The sequence below is a fragment of the Gekko japonicus genome, unplaced genomic scaffold (assembly GCF_001447785.1).
Source record: "Gekko japonicus isolate JY-2015 unplaced genomic scaffold, Gekko_japonicus_V1.1 scaffold2307, whole genome shotgun sequence".
Classification (NCBI taxonomy): Eukaryota; Metazoa; Chordata; class Lepidosauria; order Squamata; family Gekkonidae; genus Gekko; species Gekko japonicus.
The window spans coordinates 168,444-192,040 of NW_015170342.1; the positions used below are offsets into that span (position 1 = coordinate 168,444).

A 23,597-nucleotide genomic window follows, 5' to 3' on the forward strand; every position below is an offset into this window, starting at 1 on the left:
CCACCACCCCCACTCCAGGACCGGAGACAGGAGGCAGAAGCCTTCGGTTGCCCACTCCCTTCCCCTCCCCCACCACCCACTCCCAACAGGCACTGAGGGGAATGTAGGGTTGCCAGCTCTAAGGAGGGAAATACCTGGAGGTTTGGGGGGTGGATTCTGTAGAGGGCAGCATTGGGCGGGGGGGGGGCGGAAGGACTCAGCAGGTATAATGTCATAGGGTCTACCCTCCTAAAGCAGTCATTTTCTCTAGGGGAACTGATCTCTGTCATCTGGAGATCAATTGTAGCAGTGGGAGATCTCCAGGTCCCACCTGGAGATTGGCAACCCTAGGGGGAAGTCAGCTGCACAGCAGGGGGTTGAAGAGAATGGTTTGATGGCTGCTGGGCCAAGATTGGCAACAATAGTTCCCCAGGAGCCCCATCGTAAATGCACCAAACAATTCCTCAAGATTTTCCAAAACACTACTCTGTCAATAAATTGCAACACTTTGAAATAGCTTTAAGATCTCTCCAGCTGTCACCTGGAGACTGGCAACAGCTTGTCTGGAGTGTGGGCAGTATGGCATTGTATCTGTCTGAGGTCCCCCTCTTCCTCTTCCTCAGACCCCCCCCCCTCAGCAGGCTTGGTCCCTAAAATATCCTGGAAGTTTCCAACCTGGAAACCCTATGTCCTTTCCAGGTAACCATCAGCCTACCTTTATCTGCCTGCCTGTCTTCAGGTTTCATTCCCCCCCCCCTCAGCCTCTGACAAGGGAAAGGGCAGTTTTCCCCTGCAGTAGGAACCAAAGCAGCTGACATCATTCTCCTCTTCCCCGTATGATCCGCACAACTAACCTATGAGGTATGTTAAGGCTGAAAGTGTGTGAATGGTCCATAATCCCCCAGGCAGCTTTTAAAACATGAACCTGGGATCTGCACACCATCCTCTGAAGCGCTCTCTGGTATCTGTGGCAGTAATGGGGTGACTGCTGGCACCTTTTTCTATCATTTTTTGCCTTGTGGTATTCTGCTTGTGGTGTGATCTGTCTTTTTTGTGGTGTGGCATGATTGTGTTATTGGGTTTGTTTCTGTTGAAGGGGAAGTGATGTGTTGTGAGTGAGGACATATTTTACCTCAGAATCCACCATGAAGGGAACAGGTTTGTGGACTTCACTACTGCATATGGTATATGTTATCTACTGTATATGGGGATTGTATTTCTACTTATGTAATACCATTTTCTGCTTGTTTAACAGGTCATGTTTAATATTTATGCTTCATTACACATTTCTGCAACCCCAGTCCTATTACATTGTTTATTTGATGTCTCATCCTATTGACTGCATTGATTTACATTGGGTAATCTGCCTTAAGTCTCAGTGAGAAAAGCAGACTATAAATAACATAAATAAATAAAATCCCTTTGCATTATTATGCACACCATTAACTGGTAGTGATTTTGGTATCTGCAAGTTGCTTTATGGACTAAAAAAAGGCAAGATGCAGATGCCACAATAAACAATGCTGTTTTAAGGGGAGATGTCAAATAAGCCTATAAAACTATTATGTTTCCATGACTGTGCAAGATCAGGAACAGCCCACTACACCTTTCCAAAGGAAATAGCAGGTCAGTAAGTATATGATGAGAACAGGCAGCTATGTACAAAATCAACTTTTACAAAACAGCCCCAATAATGAAAAAGCAATGATGGGATAATGATTGGAAAAAGCATCAATAAAATACATCAATAAAATAAAATGGAAATCTCTGGTACCTCTTACAGGAGGTACAGTTTTCATATGGAACGAAAATGAAATGCTCAGTAAGGAAATCAGTAACATGAAATGGAAGAAAGTGTAGACTGCACTGACTCCTATGTTAAGCAAAAGCTAAGCTGGTATAGTCACAGCTTAACATTCTCTTCTGTTCCTTTTCCTGTCCTGCCCGAAGAAGCGTGCATGCTCACAAGTGCTTATAGCTAGAATAAAACTTTGGCCCCGGTCACACGAGAGAATTAGGGCCGGGAGAGGGACGGAACGGGGGCGGAGCAAATGGGTGCGATCCCACTGCAACATCTGGGAAGCGTACCGTGTCCATCCCCGATCCGGCCCTTCCAGCGATAATCCGCACAAAAAAAGAACCACCTACCGAGGTGGTTCTTGTCGAACGGCCGCAGCAACGCTGGCCATGGGATCGCCGGCGCGTTCTTTCGCCGGTGCATCCCCGGCTCCTTGCCGAACTGCGCATGCTCCGACATGCGCAGTTCAGCAGACTCCTGTGCCTTTCTCCCCATCTCCCCGGCATCTGATCGTGCCGGGGAGCAAATGCACAGCGGCTCACGGGATCTGTATGATCCCGCCGCCGCATGCCTATTTAGGTGCGGCTTTTAAAAGCCGCACTTTGGCCGTCCCTTTCTTCCCTCGTGTGGCAGGGGCCTTTGTTGGTCTTAAAGGTGCCACTAGACTGAAACTTCGTTCTGCTACTTCAGACCAACATGGCTACCCACCTGAATCTATTGCCCTGTCCTTCTTGTTTTTAATGATATTCCCTAAATTATCTACCTGTTTCAAATCCTAAAATGGTTTTAAGAAAAGGAAGACTGCTTTGTTATAGATAGTAAGAAAGTGTTAAGATATAGAATGCATACATATTGCTAATACAACACCACCAACAAAAAACCCTCCTGAATGAAACAGGTCCAGAGCTGATACAAAATCAATAACCTACTGTGACTTTCCTTCCTTGGTAAGATTCAGTGATCCTGACATAGCTGTCTGGAGAGTCTCTGCTCTTTATGGATAAATGGGGCTGTGAGTCACGAAGCTGGCCACTGCACATGTCAAACGCTATTATATCAGCCCCTTCTTTGGCAACAAAACCACAGTTGCATGATGCCGGGTAATAAAGGCTTCCACAGTCCCACTGACGTACGTGGACTTCAAAATCACGGAAGTTACTTCTGTATAGCACAAATGTTCCTGTTTTAAAATTGTCATATGCTCTAGAGACAAAAATAAAAAGAGTATATGATTTTTTTTTTAAAAAAAATTAACATCATAATGGCATTTATGAACGACTTGTTTAAAAGCCATCAGGATAGGATGATGAAATTGTAGGGTTACCACAAGTATAACATGATCCACACAGCAAGAAATTACAAAAGCACTGTACCTTTGAGCAGAAAGGGGATGCTACTTTTCACACTTCATGTTTAGTACTAAAACATCAAAGCAGAAAAGAGATCTCCAGTGTGGACATGCATCTGCTATAACATGTTACAGGGACTTGTTACAGAAGAGAGCAGATCTACCACATGACATCCATTATTAAAGATATGCAAGTAGATAAATTCTCTTCTTAGAAAATATGTGCTCCTGAACCCCAACTCTGAAGGACATAAGGACAACCCCGCTGGGTCAGACCACAGATCCATCTAGTCAGGCATCCTGTTTTCTAGACATGAACCAGAACCCTACAGGAACAGCAAGAAGCAGGGTATGAAGGTAACAGCCCCCCCACATGCCATTGACCCTATTCTGAAGTACAGCTGGCATTCCAACATGGAGGATCTATTTAGAAATGATAACTAATAGTCACGGAAAGACCTGTTCTCCATGTCTAGCCCCTTTTCGAGCCATCTAAACTGGCGGCCATCAACACAAACCTACGTCTGTGAATTCCATAAACTGTGTTGAATCCAAACATATTTTACACTGGTGAAAAAGGGAGGTCTCCTTGGGCCACCAAAAGGGCTATGCCGAAGATCATGAGACCTGCATGAACAAAAGTCATGACCAATGGGACTTGAAGAAAAAGGGGGAATGGGGTTGACACTGAGTGAAAAATCAGGCTAGATCCAATCCACTGGAGAAGAATTACTGTTCAACTGTTTTCCTGAAGATAGTTGAGAAGGATGATGTTACACCTATGATATTCTTTCCCTTAATACTTCACTAGAAGGATTTCTTGATGGGTCGATGTTAAAGATTATTTTTTCCAATGGGAAGACAATACAAATGGCTGCTACAAATACTATCAAGCCATGTTGCACTTAGCTGAATCTCACAGAGTTGCTAGGCAATTGTGCTGCATAAAATCTGGCATTGTTGCTTTGCCTAGTCAATGCTCACTTGGTATGGATTTTAATAAGCATATGCTGTCCCTGGCTATGTGTTGTGCCTATAGAGTGTCCAGTGTAACCATTGCTCTCATCAAGGGACACATTTTACAGAATTGTTCAAAAGACATAATTTCCACTGGCTACACCTCATTGTCACACACTGAAAGAAAACAGTTTCCCCTTAGAAATATAACAACCAGCATCATTAAACTGAAGCAAGTACTAGAGGGAAAGCATTTTCCTCCCATTTTGCAATTTAATTAGAAAAACAGATGAAAACAAATGAAAAGTGGTTCTTAATAGTGATGGCTGTAGTTATATACACTCTTTTAAAAAACAATTGAACAAACAGTAGGAAATCCCATTAATTACCTGCCATCAAATGTAATGATATGTGGGTCAGTAAAAGAGTAGCAATAAGCAGAGGGCAAATCCTTCACGGTAACCTTCAGAAAAGAATGCAGATGGGACATTATGATTGCTGTAAATTACTTGATTAAACATGCTGATAAGGAATCCTTCATATACTCACGCACTGATCCAGACATAAATAACTGACTTGCACGTATAGGTATTTTAGTTATTAAAAGTGGTTTAACTAACCTTAATAATACTAAATAATCAGAAATAATAATAATACTAAATAATCAGAAATTTCTAATAAGGAAATCAGAAGACCATAACCAAAATTAGATCTGGAAATGACACTCTGTACTCTACAGAAGGAAACTTATTTTTACAAGGATTGCAACTCTTGGCGATAACCAGCAAGCCTTTTTTATCAGAGTTTCCTGGGTGTTTTGGTTTTGCATTATGAGGTTTAAAATTTATTTATTTATATACCACCCTCCCCACTGGCAGGCTCAGGGCAGTTTACATCAATCGTAATAAATACCATTAAAACAACTATTAAAATAATTTAAAACAACAGAACCATAAAATACCAGGTAAACAAGTTAATATGCAACTATATTTCAGCTCTGAATTATTTCCCCCCATTCACTAGGCTTAATATTTTGATTAAATTTTACAGTTTTTGATGTGCTAACTTTTGTTTTGTGCTGATTATTCCTGGAGTATTCCCTGGATTATTTATATATGAGATGAGACTTGAAACTACATCTGTTATATCTAAGGGCCACACTAGATGATATCACATCTTCAAGTCTGCCACAGGGATAGGGCTTCATTTTAGAACTTGGATTTTTGCTGCAGTTACTGGATTCTGTCAACCCATTTCAACTCTTGAAAATGGCATGTGGGGAGGGGGAACAACAGCCCCTCATCCCCCTGTGCCATGGTTACCAGCAGGATTGGGACCCCCCCCCCAGCATTTTCAAAAGTTGAATAAAACAAGCCCTAAAATGAAACCACAACACTGTGGCAGACTCAGGGCCAAACTGAGATGTAAAAGAGATGTAATTTCAAGCCCCATCGCGGCAATGGACTGTGGGATACTTCAAACAAACTTCTTCCACATATATAAATCTTCCATCTCAGGTATCATGTAGCAGAATACACAGATATACCATCTTCACAGATGATAGTGTACAGCCAAAATCCATGTTTCCTTTTTTTTAAATGAGAATTTGATAATGTGTGAATTTATAGCAAGTCTTGAGCTAAGTCAGTCCCCCAAAGAGATAAATAGTGCCTTCTCTCTGAGTTACTGTGCAGTCCAGTGCAATAATAATAGTAACACATTGTGCAAATCAGAATGCCATATAAATGGTAAAAACAATTACTAGTTAAAAATTTACAAAGAGTAGTGACGGACAGTGCAATCCTAAACAGTTTCAGACTTTTATGTGCAATGACCTCAATGGGCTTAGAACTATTTTTCAAAATCAAGACAGAATAGAATGAATTTTTACCTGAGTGCTTTCTGGCACATAATTATTCCACAGAAAACTGTCACTAATGATAGGGTCCACCACAATCCTGGTTACTGTGTCCCCATCTTGAATGAAATCAGACACAGCAGCAAAATGAATACTAGCCTGGCTACAGGTTTTATTGTTGCAGGGATGCTGAAAAAGGTCCACAAGGCAAGAAGACAGTACCAAGTTTAAGCTCCGTTGGTCTTTACCTGTTTCAAAGTAAGATAAGCCATTTGTGAGTTTTTTTTCTTTCTTAGAGACCTTCATCAACTACTGAACACCAAACACACTTAGCAAAGACAGTTTCAAGAAAAAGTGGAGGAGGAAGGGAAGAAAAGAATCATAAGGCTGGAAAGGGCTAGAAAGACAGCTAGTTCTACCTACTGCAGGGTCTTCCATATAGTTCCCCACCCTTCTCCCAGATTAACCCACATAGTTCATTATAATGTACATGCAAACAGCAAGCAAGAGCAAAAACATATAATCTCACCACAGTGCCTGACCACAGAGCAAAACAAAGCTAAGAACTCAATTAAGTCAGGCAAGCACATGCTACCAAGGAATATTAAGAAGTCTTCTGGGTGCTAACCAATTTGATTTATTGGAGAGCTCAAACATGCCCATTCAATAGTTATTGAGCATGAAGCAAAACACAACCACTAAGTCTGAGTTCAGACTGGCAATTTGCAGCGGGAGCCAGTCATGGCAAAAAAGCCCTGGAATAAACTGTTTCGCGTTTTCCTGGTCACACGGGCCGACAGATGCAAGAGCATACCAGGAGGCATTCAGACTGCTGGCCCGGAGACACGGCTGTAAACGGCTTTTTCCTCTATGTGTGTATGGGCGCATGGGCGGTAGAGCGGAGCACAGCCAATCCGGTTGCTGCTGCCTTATGCGCAGAAACACCCGGCGCACACTGTAGAAGGGGGTCGCTCCCGGCTTTTTGGCTTCGCGTTCACACTTCCGGGAAGCGGAATAACGCAAGATAAAGGCACTCTCTGGGATTTGCTACCACTTTTGTCAGGTATCTTTTTAACATGGGAGCGAAGTGGAACAGCACGGGTTGCCTACGGGTGGGGAACGCCAGGCAGATGTGCCTGTGTGAATGCCCTCTTTCATCCGCTTGGGAAACGTTGCTGAAACATGGCTGTAGCAGGGCAAATTGCCAGTCTGAACGTGGCCTAAGACTCTCCAAGGTTCCTGTGTTCTTCATAATCTCTGGCGCCTCTGTCTGGAGACCAAGTTCTATGAGGGAAGGCTGAAGGAGCTGGTTACATTTAGCCTGAAGAGGAAACAGCTGAGAGGTGATATGATAGCCATCTTCAAATATTTGAAGGGCTGTCATATAGAGGATAGAGCAGAGTTGTTTTCTGTTGCCCCAGAATGTAAGACCAGAACCAATGGGTTGAAATTAAATCAAGAGTTTTCAGCTAAACATTAGGAAGAACTTTCTGATAGAGTGGTTCCTCAGTGGAACAGGCTTCCTTGGGAGGTGGTGGGATCTCCTTCTTTGGGAGTTTTTAAGCACAGGCTAGATGACCATCTGACAGCAATTCTGTGACTCACTATGAACTTAACAAAGCAACAATGAGAACACAGTGCAAGTGCATATGTAGCCAAATAAGCCCTGTTAGTTAAAGTGATAAGTACAAAATTATCAGTCAGTGCCAATAACAACTATGCATATACGTTTATGCATATATATGAGTATTTTGGAACAAGTTTTACATAAATAAAATTAATTCCAACATAAATTACTTGAATACATCCACAAGCAGGGTTGCAACAACTTCACAGAACAAGGAAACACCACCAATTTTGCAGTACGACATAACACTTATTTCAAAATAATTAAATGCCCATGTCTTCCTTATCTTTTTTCTATATAAACATAGGTCAAGTTGCCACAAAGTGCATGACTGACGTGAATCCGGATCAGACATTTCGAATTTCTTGGTCAGAGTCACATTATTAGGCTGGAACAAAAAAACCCTTTAGATTGCCTTTAACAATTTCATTGATCAATACCACTCAATTTTGTCTAGCAAAGGTGTGGTTCCACCTGAAGTAGTATTGGTCTCATCACCACTTTGGGGTCAGGAAGGAAGTTTCCTCCAGGCCAGATTAGCCCAGGATCCTGGAGGTTTCCCCCCCTTCCTCTGGGTATAGAACGGGAGTCACTTGGGGAGTAGGGGGGAAGGTAGCTATGAATTTCCTGCATTGTGTAAGGGATTGGACTAGATGTCCATTGGGATCCCTTCCAGCATTATGTTTCTATGCCTCAGGGCCACACTACAGATTATTCAGGAAAGCTGTGACTGAATCTCCTGCCATTTACTTTTTAATGAACTATAACCATGGGAGGGAGAAGGATCACGAATCTCCCAAGTAATACGTAGTTCAGCCCTAAGAGAATGATAAACAGATCACAGTATCTGAGAAGAGAAAGGCACTTTCTAATTCTGAAGTTGACATCTAAGACACTAAATTGGAATTGTCAACTGTATTCTATAAAGGTATTCAATTCTTCTTTGAAGCCAACAAGTTTTGGATATTTTACTACTACTATAATGGTTTAGACAGACAGAATAACTATTAGGTTTGGAGTTTATGGTGATGAATGTGCTTGTGCTACATAGATTGTAAAAAAGACACACTAAATTGTCTGAATTTATTTATTTAAAATACTTCTGCATTCTCAAAAAGCTTCCAGAGATGGTGTACAATTTAATACAGTTAAACAATAAAAACTCACTGCTTTGTTCAGCTGCAAAGAACTTTCCTTCAGAGAAGAGCTTCTGCTGGAGAAAGCCTCCGCATTTAGGTGAGTGGAGTAGTACGATCCAAACCAATAAAACCAATTCAAGAAATATAACTGTGAGGGTCCTCCTTTGCTGGAGGAAAAGGGGATAGAACCAGCATGCCATCCTGCCCTTTTGGGGCACCCTCCGGCCTCAGAGCTGCCGTGAAGGGGATAGGAACAAGGGTTATAGTACCTATGCCTGCCCTTTTATCCTCCGAGAAGTTGTTCCTTTAGCTAAGGCAAGTACCTTCTCTTTTCCTCCCTGGTCTAGCAGTGGAGCCTCCCCAAATACCTTCCCTGATGCCTCAAGGACTCCAACCCCATCCCCAGGCCTTGCCCTCACTAACTGGGCAACCACGGGGGCTAGGGGCCAAAGTACCACCACTTTAAAGTGCCCTCTCCAACCCAGCCAGCAGCCCTCCTAGCCACATTTGTGCAGAACCTTCTATGGGGGCATTATCTCCTGGCCACCTGGGTATTCCATGGGGCTATGGTCTGGCCAGTCCCTGGCCTTGGCTGTCTCTGCTAGGCCACTGCTCTTGGTGCTAAGGACCACCATTGTTACCTTCCCCCTATATACCTGTATTAAACGTGCTCTCCCCCAAAACCTTGGAGGGACCCAGCAGCTCAAAGGGTAGTAAGACCAGGGTCCCACACCTCACATTGTTCTGTCATAGGCAGGCAACATGGAGCCAGAAAAATACTCCATTTGAACTAGCCTGACAGGTTCAGGAGGAACCGAGCCAAACAGGAGCCTGGTGAGCAAGCACGTATACAGGATCTCATGACCAGTGTTCCCTCTCAGCTGAGTTAGTGTGAGCTAGCTCACAGTTTTTTAGCCTCCAGCTCACCCATTTTTGTCTTAGCTCAGGAAGGATGGCTCCAGAGCAAACGAATTTATGCAGGAGCCAAATCGCTCGCTCACAACTTTAATACCACCAGCTCACAAAGTAGAACTTTTGCTCACAGGACTCCACAGCTTAGAGGGAGCATTGCTCATGACTACCTCAATCAACAGAGATAGCCAGCCTGGCCGTCCTTCTAATCCCCAATCCCATCTTTGCATCACCTTGGCATCACTTTAATAAACTGAACCGTCTCTTGGAAGTCATTTCCAGAAGTCCAGCACCCTTCCCCATTCCACATCGAGCCACTGACACATAGAAAGACAAACACTGGTGGAACCAAGCATCCTGCATGTACTCAATTTTTAATCTGGCTACTCATTACACCCTTGGCTGCGCCAGCCCTGGCTCCCCAAACCACATTTAAACTGGCACTCTGCGCCTTAATTTTTGTACAGCTCTTGAGGCACCCACAAGAGTGTATCCTCAGACACTGTCTGAGCCTTTGACACGAACTGCTGGTCAGCCGTGTTCTCTTCTTCCATGTGGATTCCAGACTTCAAGATCAGGAGAATATTGCCCTAATCTAAAATCAACCCCCTCCTTGTCACTATCGATCACCTCTCTATTTCCTAGCTCTGTGTATGTTGACCTATTGTTATTATTTTTGTATGAGTGTGTTGTGTGAACTTTGCATTTATCCATAATAAAACCCCATTTATTCAGTCAGAGGTTTCTTCCTTCCACTGGTATCTCTCGCAATTTGACCCTTGTATACATAGTGTATAAAGAACCCCAGGCAATCCGTGTAACACCATCTTGACAGACAGCCTCCACTGAGGTTTCTCCCCCTCCTGCTGCCCTGCATCAGCCATGGTGCCAGGTGATGACCTCACTTGCTGGTGACCATGGCCCCAAGGCTTCCGAGAGGGTTGGTGGGGCTTGCCCTTCACTGAGGAGCCCAGAGCACTCTGTGGCATCCCTGCCACCTCTGCCTCCCCAGTTGGTGCCTGTGGTAGGTAAGTGGGGGAAAAGAAAGGGCTCATGTGGTATTGCGTCTAGCTGTGAGAGCGTCCAGCTCAACTGCAAGGCTGATGGGCTTGGTGCTGAAGCCATGGGGGGGGGGAGGTTGGGTATTGCCAAAGCTGTGGGGGTGGGGGGAAGGGCAGGTTGGGTGCTGCCAACTCTGGACACAAATCAAGCAGAAGTATCAGATTGAAACCAATAAAATTAGAAGAATGATATAATTACCAGCAGTAAAAGGATAAAAGTAGTACATAAGAATAGAAACAGTACAAAGTGAAGGTAAACAAACTAAAACTTATTAGCAAAGTCCTGGAATAAAAAGTAACAGATTCAGCCAGGGACTAAAGTATCATCAGATTTGGTACCAGCCTGGCAAATGCTTACAGCAGGGGCATTCTCTAAGCAAGATGTCAAAACAGTTAAGGCCTTAATAGACACTTGTGACAGACTGTCAAGGGTTAATACCTCACAGAGTCTGAGAACCTTTGAATGACAGACTGTTCAAATGGAATTCTGTGGGGAGCATGACTGGACCATTAAGAAATGATGGGTGGGAACTGACAACTGAGGAAGAGACAGATTAGCACTGAATGAGGACTGGGAAGGAGGCAAAGGAGAGTAAGAGGATCACAGAAGATCCCCATTCAAGTGTGATTACAGAGTTACCTCAGTTTTTATTATTGGTTTGCCTCTTACATCCTACCCCTGATTCGACTTGACCTTTTCCCTTCCAAGTTAAATAAAATATTTTGTTTATTTTTGAACCTTCAAAAAGCACCGTGTGTGTCATTACAGGAGTAGAACATTAGCAGGTGATTTTGTCTCTTCCCTCAAGTCTCTGGGCTGGGCCAGCATCAAAATACATAAGAATGTGATAGGGTAGGACAGCCAAGACCATCAAATAAGGAGAAAATAGATGTCGGGGCTGCTCAGAAAAAGAAACAAAGGGAAAATCATGTGTGTGGGGGAGGGAAGAGGGCGAGATTGCCATAACACACACACCCTCCAAAAGAGGGGTGGAATGGGGATCCAAGGCAAGCCTCTGATGCTGATCTTCATTACCAGGCAGATTCATATGGGAATTCAGGTTCAAAAGGTCAGGTTCATTATTTCCCTGGGCAAAATACTTCTGCTTCCTTTTACTTGATGCTATATGAGATCTTGGAGTCATCAAGACCTCAACAGCATATCTACTATGCCAAGATATCCTAGGGTGTACTGTATATGTAACTCACCACTATAAAAATGGTCAGTTGAAAAGATGGATCAATCATCAAAACTCAGGGCACAAGCCATTTTTAAAATGTTTAAAAGAAAGATTCAAAGTAGCTATTACCTTCCTCTATCGTGTTTAATTTTAATGAGATTTTGCAGTCATTTCCAAACTGGCCTTCTTTAGGACAAGGAATGGGAATTTTGCTTTCTGCTGTCAGTCTATATTGCTTTCCATCTTCGGATATAGTAAATGCCTCAGGATGCAGCTGGCATATAAAAAGAGCATGCTAAGAATGCAAGACATCTACATGGAATTATCTCACTGTCAGACTGGTGTAATATTTTCTGAACAATGTTTAAGGACTTGAAACAGCAAACTGTTTTGTCAACCATACAAAAACAACACTCAATAAGGTAATATCAAGAAAGGTGGACTTTAAATAACATAAATAATACAAAACTTAATATCCTCCTGAATAAACCAACACTGTGATGGAGAAATAAGTCCTTTACCATTAATTTACGTGATCCTGCAAAAGAGATTCCCCCAAAAGAAAGAAATAAACTCCTCCAAGAATTTCCAGTCAAGGGTTTGAGATTTTTTTTGCACATAAAAATTATTTGCAGAAAATTACAGATAATCAATGTTCTCTAATTTGTTCTCCATGTATTACTTTTTACATGATATTACAGTTCTGACTATCTATGGAGGTAAAATTTCTCACTAAAAGAAATAATTGAGGAATGCACTGTTTTATTAATTTAAATATATATACCAGCTCTCCAGACTACTTACTCAAAGCATCTCACAATGTAAAACATGATAAAATCATAAAGCAGCACAGAGACAATTAACAAAGTATTAAAAACTCAGCCAAAAACATTGAGCAGTCTAAAATGATCTTGGTAAAACAATCAAGAAGCTAGAAGCAGGCTGTAAAAACAGTTTTAAAAGACCAAACTCCTTATTTCAAAGCCTAACTTAAAAGAAAATTTGGCCTGGACCCTAAAAGAGAATAGCATAGACAGCAGCTGAAACTCAACAGAAACAGCATTCCATAGGAGCCACCACTGAAAAGCCCTGTTTCTGGTTGCCCCCTGCCTCATCTCTACAGAGCGCAGAGGTTTGTGAGAAAGATATTAACTGGTGCATTGGACTCAACAAGAGGAGGTGGTCTCCAAACATTCTGGGCAGGGGTGTCAAACATACAGCCTGTGGGCCTTTACTGCTAGATGACAGAGGCTGTACATTATCTCCTTGTATACTGTCCCAGTGCTAATGAGTAGTGGGCAGTGGAAGTGGGAGGGTGGGCATCAGGGAAATACTCTAAGGAAATACTGTAAAAGTGTTAATGTCTTAAGCACATTTGTATTTTGAGTAAAAAATAACATCATTAATTGGGTTTCCCTGTGTCCTTCATAACGTTTATCGTCTTCTGCACCTGGCATCATATTTTATGGCACACATGGCCCAGCCCGACAAAGTGACATATATGTCAGATCCGGCCCTCGTAATAAATGAATTTGACACCTTAAAGATCAGAACCAGAACTTTGAATTGTCCCCAGAAACAGACAGGCAATCACTAAATATCTTTCAGCACAGAGATGATATGAACCTAAATTCAACCCCAACCTACCTTAATCCCTGCAAAGAATTCCTTGCTCTCAGTGAGTGGGCTCTGCATTTCTGGTTTCTCTAAGAAAAAGGCAGAACTGCTACAGTAAATCTATGAAAGGAATAAGACAATAATGTGTTAAAAGCTGCATAAGTGCAACAGAACACTTATTTGTAGATCAACATAATCATTAGGGGTGGGCACAAAAAAAATTCAGGATTTTTCAGATTCAGATATATTGAACACAAAAAAAAATCAGACCCCCCCCCCCCATTCCAATATTGGTATGGTATTCAGGTTTTTTCAGAAATCCTGATTACTATTTTTGGCTCCATTATACCCTATGGGACCATTATAGTCAATGGGGAATCTATCTGGGGTATCCAGGGGTCTGGGGGCTGTGTTTTGAGTTAGAGGCAACAAATTCTCAGCGTAGCTTTTGGTGCCTCTACTCAAAAGCCCACCCAAGTTTAAAAAAGACTGGACCAGGGGGTCCAATTCTATGGGCCCCCAAAGAAAGTGCCCCCATCCATTATTTCCAATGGAGGGGAAAAAACAGCAAAAAAGCAGGGACTGATGACAAACCAGAGAGTCTCTTCAGTAGAAACTAAAGGTGTGTAAGGGTTTTTTTTTTTTTTTACAGAATCAGTGCTACTGTGGCAATGCCAGCTCAATAAATCCAAGGGGGGCGTTGCAAGCCTAGCAGAACCAGTGTATAGTCAGTGTGCCCAGCAGAACCAGTGCCACTGCGGCAATGCCAGCTCAACAAAACCAAGCAAGGGGGGTTTGTAAGTCCAACACAGCCAGCACATGTACAGAATGCCCCAGAGGGGAAAAAAGAAAGCATTTAAGGGAAGGCACTGGGTTTTGCTGGGCATTAGTACATTGCACTGGTACTGCTTGGCATGCTATACATGATGGGCTTGGAACCCCCCCCTTGCTTGGATTTGTTGAGCTGGCATTACCACAGTAGCACTGGTTCTGCAAAAAAAACCCTTTAGTTTCTTATGCAGAGACTCTCTGGTTTGACTTCAGTCCCTGCTATTTTCCCCCTCCATTGGAAATAATGGTGGATGGGGGCACCTTCTTTGGAGGTCCAATTTTATGGGCTCCCAAAGAAAGTGCCCCCATTCTCCATTATTTCCAACGGAGAGGAAAAACAGGAAAAAAGCAGGGATTGATGTCAAACCAGAAAGTCTCTGCATAGAAGCTAAAGGTGTGTGTGTGGTTTTTTTGTTGCAGAACCAGTGCTACTGTGGCAATGCCAGCTCAACAAATCCAGGCAAGGGGGTGTTGTAAGCCTAGCACAGCCAGTGCAGGTACAGAGTGCCCAGCAGAACCAATGCCACGGTGGCAATGCCAGCTCAACAAATCCAAGCGAGGGTTTTTTTTTTGTTGCAAGTTTAGCAGAACTAGTGACTATAATGGTCCCCACGGGCTATAATGGAGCCAAAGGTGTTGTGGTCCCTTCAAATGCATTCCTGAAGCTGCAGCTTCACCTGGAACTGGGATTATCCAGGATTTGCTATGCCCCCTCTATATCCAGCTGAAAGAATAGCTGATAAATACTGATATGGTATTTTCCGGCTTGGATAGAGCCGAATGCACACCCCTAATAATTATATATACCACATCTACACAGATAAAACTATCCTTCCTCAACACTATAATCACAGAAAATAAGACAAACAACCACCTAGGGCTCCATGAATAAAAGAATAGCATACAAAGATGTTTCATCCCAGTCATTTATCACTTGATACAAACTCTTTGCCCTGTAAAGATTATTTTTTTAAGACTGGTAATTAGAGGGTAAATGAACATTATTATTAATTTGCATAAACATAAACAGTAGAATCATATTTAAACATACCCTATCTCCAAGTCTGAGGTTTATACCATCCAGTTCTAAAACTGAGAATGTCTGAACAGTTGTCTCTTGTCTCAGTTCTTCTTTGATGCTTTCAGGAGACAGTCTGGACCAAACCACAACAAAGCCCACTGAGGTGTTTGCAGTAGGTACATCAAAGGTGCACCTTAAGAAAACAATATCATCAACTAACTCTGCCACAATTTCAGGTATGCTTGGAGAGGGTGGTAATGGAAGTTGCAATTGTGAAGGAGGAAATTTACCTAATAAGAAGATGAAAAACAAGTGGAGAGTCTTTAAGGAATATAAACGATCAATTTAAAAAACAAGGTAAAAGGAGAAAAGTTGGGGGAAATTTGTTTAAAAAGCATTAAGCCCAATAAATTAATTTTCTGCAAGCCATTTCAAAAATATCAGCTAAACTGACAGCCATGCAGGTTGGATAAAGCAAAACATGTAATTGTATGCAGAGTGCTGTGTACATATATACCATTGGGAACAAAAAGTCTGAAATCAACATGTTATGCATAATAGCCATTCAACATACCCAAAGGTTATCATGACATTTTATGAAACAATTGCAGATCTGGACACCACTAGAGATGGAGATATTTGTAGGGCAGATTCCCCTTACCTTCTTCAAACTCCTCAAGTGTTCTCTTTAAAATCCTGATAAGGAGGTAGAATTCTAGTACTCCAAAGGATTCCCCAGATTCCCAGTTTCTGTCCTCGCCTACTAAATTTCAAATTTTTGTACTTCAGTGGCCCAACCCAGCAATATCATCTGTGTGCAGGACCTTTCATATATCTGTGGTGCTCCCTGTACCCAGAGTTGTTCTGTTAATTTCAGCAGAGGGACTGACCTATGCAAGCATTCTTTTGTGTGTGTAGATTAACCATATTCATAGAAGATATGTCCCTGAATGATTAATAATCATGATGACTAAGGGGAATCTCCACAATCAAAGACAGTAAATCTCCAGAATACTAGTGTCAGGAGGCTACATCAGGGGAAGGCTTTGGTCTCTATGCCTTGTTTGGCTCTCTGGAGCAACTGGTTAGCCACTGTGTGAAACAGGATGCTGGACTAGAAGACCATGAGTCTGATCCAGCAGGGCAACTCTGATATTCCATACATTTAGAAGAATGAGAAGCCTTCTGCACACAAGAAACTCAGCCAAGCAGCTGAGTACACACCAATAAGGTCAACATGGGATACCAACATTGCAAAATAAAATAAATTTTATTTATTTATTTTTATTCATTTCCTTCCATTTATATTCCGCCCTCCCCACAAAGCTGGCTCAGGGTGTATTCCAACTTATAATAATCTGCTGAATGCAGATTTACATCATAAAAACAGAACAAAAAAAGCTTATAATAAATACGATAAATAATATCTCAACAAACACATAAGAGTGACTCATGGGGGAAGGAAGAGGGAGGCCAGAATGAATTAGATACCCACTGCCTCAATTGAAGACCTGGTGGAAGAGCTCCATCTTTCAGGCCCTATGGGACTGTAAAAGCTCTCACGGGGCCCTGATTTCTACTGGGAGCTCATTCCACCAGGCAGACGCCAAAACCAAAAAAGCCCTGGCCCTAGTTGAGGCAATTCGGGTATCCCTAGGGCCAGGGACCATCAGCAGATGTTGATTCTAAGAGCGCAATGCCCTCCGGGGCTCATATGGGGAGAGGCGGTCTTGAAGATATGCAGGCCCCTGGCCGTATAGGGCTTTAAAGGTAGGAACCAGCACCTTGAAATGGATCCAGTATTCAATAGGCAGTCAGTGCAGTTTGCACAGCACCAGGCGGATGTGGCCCACACAGGCAGCAACATCAGTACCCATGCTGCTGCATTCTGTACCAGCTGCAATTTCCGGAGCAGAGTCACGGGCAGCCCCATGTAGAGAGAATTACAATAATCTAGCCTGGAAGTGACCACTGCATGGATCACTGCAGCCAGGTCACGAGGGGTGAGATATGGGCCCAACTGCCTGACCTGCCTCAGATGGAAAAAGGCTGATCTGGCTTTGGCAGTGACCTGGGACTCCATAGACAATGAGGCACCCAGGAACACTCCCAGGCTCTTTACCTTCAGTCCTGGCACCAACTGGGTCATGCCAAAGGCTGGAAGCCTCAGACCTCCACGGCCCAGGTGCAGGACCTCCATCTTCATAGATTCAACTTCAGTCTGCTCTGCTGTAACCAACCAGCCATGGCCTGTAACGCCCTATCCAGATGTTCAGGGGTAGATTCTGGGTGGCTGTCCATTAGCAGGTAGAGCTGGGTGTCATCAGCATACTGGTGACGGCCCAACCCATATCTCTGGATAATCTGGGCAAGGGGGCGCAAATAGATATTGCATAGCATCGGGGAGAGAATCACGCTCTACAGCACCCCACATTCAAGTGGGTGTTGCCGAGCCATTCCCCCCCCAGTGCCACCCTCTGTCCCCGACTTTGGAGAAAGGAGGCCAAGCACTGTAAGGCTAGTCCCCGTATCCCCACATTGGCAAGGCGGTGGGTCAACAACTCATGGTCGACCGTATCAAAATAAAATAAAATGGTGAAAAATCCGAATCTAGAAATTCAAGGAATAAAAATTCACTGCTATACAAAGAGCTAATTCTGCTTATCAAAATAGATTCCCTTTGGGTCTTGCTTCCAATGCTTTTGCACTGCCTCCCCAAGCTGTACACTTTCAGCCAGGCTTAGTGATGTGCGAAGGGCAAGTTACCCCCATTCTGATCCACCACTCTTCCTGTCTAGTTAATGATTTTGGGAAATCTTTCCCATGTCTAATATTACTTCAAAATGAAGAGGTACAAAACCAAAAATCATAAATACACATGAACTAATGTTCAGTGAAGCAACAGAGGTATTACACAAGTTTCCCTTTTTGTGACAATGATGTTTTCATCTACTATTTAGCTATTGCATGCATCTCTTCACCTGAACAACAACAGCAATTATGCTTTAATGTCTTTTAATCAGAAAGACAACTTCAGTTATTTTACCAAGCTCAAAATCAGAGAAAGAAATCAAACATATTGCATATGAATTCCCTGGACCATCTCTGCAAAGAGTATATTGACAACAAGCACAAGACACTTACTGCTACAGATGGTTTGTGTTCCATGGTCCCCAGATTGACAGTCATGGGGTTTTGCATCTGAAATCACTACAGAGAGAGATTCCTGAAATTAGTGTATCAACAGGAATATTTTTGTCTTGGACCTAACAATAATAAATTAAAAAGCTTAGATTTATGAGTCACACAACTGTTCTGGCAAATCCATGTTAGTACATAGGTAACAAAAAGCCATGACACCTTAAAGATATGCATGCCAATCCACAGTTGTTTTGTTGATTTCAGAACAGGGATCGACCTATACAAGCATTCTTTTGTGTGTGTAGATTAACCATATTCATGGAAGATGGGTCCCTGAATATTTAATAATCATGATAACTAAAAGGGAACCTCAACAAGCAAAGACAGTAAATCTCTGGAATACTAGTGGGGCCTGGAGATCTCCAGACTACAGAGATCAGTTTGCTTGAGAAAATGGCCACTTTCGATGGAGGACTCTATGGCACTATACCCCACTGAGGTCCCTTCCAAGGCCTACCCTCCCCAAAATCCACCCTCCAAATCCCCAGGTCCCACCTAGAGATTGGCATCCCTAACAAGTATAAACTATGCAAGTACATTTTCCTTTCCAATCATGCATAGCTGGATAACAGCTGACGTTTTACTGTTATCAGCCACCCTCCAACAGTGGGATTCAAAGCTACTACACAATATGGAACCACACAGAAAGGAAGCATACAAAGCTACTACAAGGCATTGTCTTGACGTACCATGTGAGAAAATACCTTATTACATTGCTGCGATTCTACATGGCTGATATTTGCAGTGTAACTGACATAGGCCTAGCATCAACAATGCATGGCAGTGCCCTTGCATGACCAAGTCTACTGTATCATGCCACATTATTTTAATTGCTGGAAGCAAGGCCAGTCATGCCCAGAAAGTGTATGAGAGAAAGATGGATTTCCCAAATCACACTGGAAACCAAGGGCTGGGTGTTATTCTAATAGTTCTATCTCTAAGCTCATTCCCAAAACTGTATCCAAAGTCTGTTCCAAACGTTAAAGTTGGGTCTCATTGATGGTAGTGAAGTCAGTATACATGAACACCGGCACCTCCTCCTAAGGAACCACAATGAGGTATGCTGCACAACACAGCAAAGCTTTCTGGAATATCACCAATGTAGTCATCCTACACCTATGGTAATTGTAGGCTCTCACAGCAAGATTGACCAGAATATGGGTCAAGGGGCCTTTTGAGTAGTGGCCCAATACAATCAGCTCTCTGAGATCTGACCTTATAAGCCATACAGAGAAAAACATTTTACTTAAACTTGCTTTTGAAGTGTAGCTGATAAAGGTCTCACTATATTGTTTTGAGGACACACAAGGATGGAAGCCTCCACATGTCATACATGGGCTGCCACACATACTTTGAAACGGATTGGGTGGAATGTGCCAGCAAGAGAGGAGGCAACAGCCAGGAGATCCATAAAAATATTTTAATCAAAATGGGGTCCTTGGGTTGCTAACGTCTGAGAATTGCTGATTTAAAGTTTTCAGTGTGCTGTAATTTTACTAAACAGCCGTAAGCTTTTAAATTAAATGTATTTCTCACTTTTTAAAACAGTTCATTACTTTCATTTTAAGATAGCAATTTGGCTTTTAGTTTAATGTATAATAAAATGTTTTCAATATTTAAATTACTTTCTGCTATAAAAAGAAACAGTGCATTATACTATATACATTTAGTGTTTCATTAAATAAGTTGTATGGGATGATGAAAAACATTTATACCTCTCACCATCTACTTTTTCTTGCATAATTACAAAATCAATTAAATTATAATAATTTCATTTGGCATGTAAAATAATAAGTAATAAAAACCTTGTTACACTGGAATGTTTGCGGTAAATAACTGATATTTCTTCCTGATAATAAAGAGCTTATTTCACTTATTTTAATTAAAGCAGCAGACAAACCTAATTTAAAACCTCCTATTACTGCAAGTAAATCTTCTTTACTGTGAGATTTTTTTCCTTCTCTGTTCAGTTAGCATATCAAGAATAATTGATTCTTGTAAATTAGTCAGCAGTTTTGATTTAATGTAAGAGATACTTTGGTCAGTCATTTTGATTTGCTGTCAGAAACTATTAAAAACAAACTTGGGAGTTCACTGATGGTTGATTATTGCTTTAGCAATGGTCTGAATCACTTTCAAAATTGGAATATAGCAGATGTAATTTTGTGAACAAGAACATTCTAGATCCAACTGTTCAGTTTATTTGATTTTCTAAAACTGCTAGGAGTGATTATACTTTTCTGTATATCAGCTAAAATCCACTTGTTCTGTAACTTGCAAGTGCTCTGCTTGCATGAAAGTACACAGACGTGTACTTCTGATCTTTGTTCCATGGCTCATACATGACTCAGTGGACATGGTAAAGAGCTGTTATTACTGAGGTCAACACACATTGGGGAATTTCAGACAGCCGATATATTCCGGTTCAGGAACTGTTCCCTTACGGTTTCTGGTCAGTAACGGTTCCCTACCAGAATATATTTTCACTTTCAGACAGAAACCCTTCTGTCCCGTTCAGGAAACGTGGCTGAACCATTTTACCTGCAAACTGCTTCCAAGCAGTCTCCACTTTTCTATACCGTTTCTGAAGCACTACGGGGTGCTGTGTAAAATGCCCCATAGTGCTTCCTCCTGCGATGCTTTGTTTTCCCGCCCTTTTTCACCCGCGTGGGCGATCTCCATCTTTTTTTTTTAAAAAAAAACATTCATTTTAGAGTGCTATGGCACTATAGCGCTATAACAGAACACCAAAACAGCAACCACATTGGAATGCCTGGACTCCACTGGGATACATGAGATGGCTACATCTGCCACCTGGAAACAAGTACCTCATTGGACTGCAGGCTTTGACAGGAAATCAGGGCATCAGTGATTGGTGTGACAGATGTTGCTAACCCTTCCATGCCCACTGTGAGTCCTTGCATTGTGGGGGGATGACAGAATCCAAGAAGCTCTGCATTCATCCCAAATTATGCTCATTTCCAAGGCAGACCTTCTTGATGAAGAGCTCCTCCAGAATCACCTCCTTCACAATAAGGAATGCAGTTGACAGGCCCACACCAAACTGATATCTGAGTTCACTGAATACTTTTTGTTTGGCCATGTACCATAGGGTGATGGCCAGTCTTTTCTCCACTGGAATGGATATCCTAATGTGAGTGTTCTGCCACTCCAGACAGTGCCTCAGGGAACCAGCTAGTTCAAAAAAGGTTGCCCTAGACATCCGGAAATTCTTCAGCCAGTCTTTATTGATCCATGTGCCCATCACAGTGTTGTTCCACCAGTCCTCTCTTTTACCCACCAACGTCGAGGGACTGTATGGGCAGCAATGACAGGTGCCCATGCCCTGATAGATGCCCTCCGATTGTACCTGGAGGGTGCATGGCTCAAGACAGGCATGTCAGTTCTCCTCCCCCTCCTCCTTAGAGAGATGAAGGAAGTGCATAAGCACCTCAGTCAAAGCTGCTGTGCTGCTGATCATCATCTGCAACATCTCCAGGATCAGTTGCAACAAGGTAGTTATGGAGACCATGACTAATAGATCAGTAGCCTCTCACGCAATCACACCGACAAGCCTACCACTCAACAACTTCAGCTCACAAAGATAAAGGGTTTGCCTCCCTGCCCTATATACCTGATCCAGCTCTGTGCCAGTCACTTCCCAGCCAATCGCCTCTTGGCATGGATGGATGCACATCAGGCTGGGTCAGCAACATCTGTCTCACCAATCACTGATGCCCTGATCTCCCACCTAAACCTGCTGTTCAATGAGCATCTTCTCCCCAGCTGGCAACCTGACAACTCATCACCTTCCCTGACTCACCTTCCCCTGTAGCCATCTCATGTATCCCAGTGGAGTTCAGGCATTCCAATGGGGTTGCTGTTTTGGTGGTCTGTTATAGCGCCAGGGCTCTAGTCGGGGGGGAGCTCTCAGGTACGGAGCTCCGGAAGAGAACCTCTAGGGGGCAGGGCGGTCACGTGGTGAAGCCCCACCCCCTTCTTTACCCCGCCCTCTGCTTCGATCCTCATTCCGTTTGGGAATGAGGATGAAGCAGGAGGGTAAGTAGCCGGGCCTTCTGACACACTTCCGGTGATGTCAGGGGGTGTGGCCTTCTATCACTTCCGGTGATGTCAGGGGGCGTGGCATATGCAAATAAGTTATCCTAATGAGTTATGCTAATGAGCTCCGGCAGCTCTTTTTCTACAACAAGACCCCTGTATAGCGCTATAGCGCCATAGCACCCTAAAATGAATGTTCCAAAAAACCCCCAAAAGGACAGAGATCGCCCGTGCAGGTGAAAAAGGGCAGGAAAATAAAGCGGCACAGTCTGAAATGCCAAACCGCTTCAGAGATGGCTCCTTACCGGTAGGGGAAAGCCTGTGTGAAATGGCAACCCTGTACCGGTTTACTCCAAGACAGTATAATAACGGCTTTAAAAGGGTAATGTGAAATTCCCCTCTGTGTTTCACAGCCGTAAAGTTCTTTACCCCCACTATTGTAGTACATAGGGCTCTCTTGCATGCACTGGTGTAGCTTGTCTTCCTCAATGCTTTTGGCTTTTGTCCGTTGTTTTTTGGCCCATGCCAATTACCTGCTGATGCATTCCTCATGTTCCCCAATACCTCCTTGCTACTTTTAGAGCCATTATAGAAGATACCACTAAGTTCTACATGACTATATAGACAATTATAGACAGCCTGGCAGCCACCATAATACCACTGAGGAAACCACAGCAGTAGTGTAGCAGATACCAATTCTAGCTACTAGAGGTCCAGGATTGTAGTATTAGGTACAAGCTGGCAGATGGCAGACGGGAACACACTACTAAAATTTCTTGAGGTAAATTAAATCAGGCAACAGGCAATTAGCAAACTGTATAGGTTAGAGAGTCTGTAAGTGTATTGGGACTGGGGGAAAGCTGGTGTATTTTATGTGTGAAGAGAAATTTCCATGCAAAATGACATTGGTTTCAGACAAGTATCAGTGTGATTAGAGTGCTGGACTAGGACCTGGGCAATGAGGGTTCAAATCTCCACTAGCTATAAAACCCATTGGGTGACCTTGAG

The 23,597-nt window shown here is 42.8% G+C and overlaps 1 protein-coding gene across 1 annotated transcript in view; it reads right to left on the reverse strand.

Moving 5' to 3' along the window:
• VWDE (von Willebrand factor D and EGF domains) overlaps positions 1–23,597 on the reverse strand; it is a 70,611-nt gene that overhangs the window by 41,949 nt on the left and 5,065 nt on the right. The window contains exons 4-10 of the mRNA XM_015418181.1: positions 18,474–18,539; positions 15,360–15,619; positions 13,508–13,597; positions 11,990–12,134; positions 5,974–6,188; positions 4,472–4,545; positions 2,707–2,980 (exon numbers count right to left, since the gene is read on the reverse strand). Coding sequence (XP_015273667.1) covers positions 2,707–2,980; positions 4,472–4,545; positions 5,974–6,188; positions 11,990–12,134; positions 13,508–13,597; positions 15,360–15,619; positions 18,474–18,539 — 1,124 coding nt within the window. The remainder of the gene's footprint in view (positions 1–2,706; positions 2,981–4,471; positions 4,546–5,973; positions 6,189–11,989; positions 12,135–13,507; positions 13,598–15,359; positions 15,620–18,473; positions 18,540–23,597) is intronic.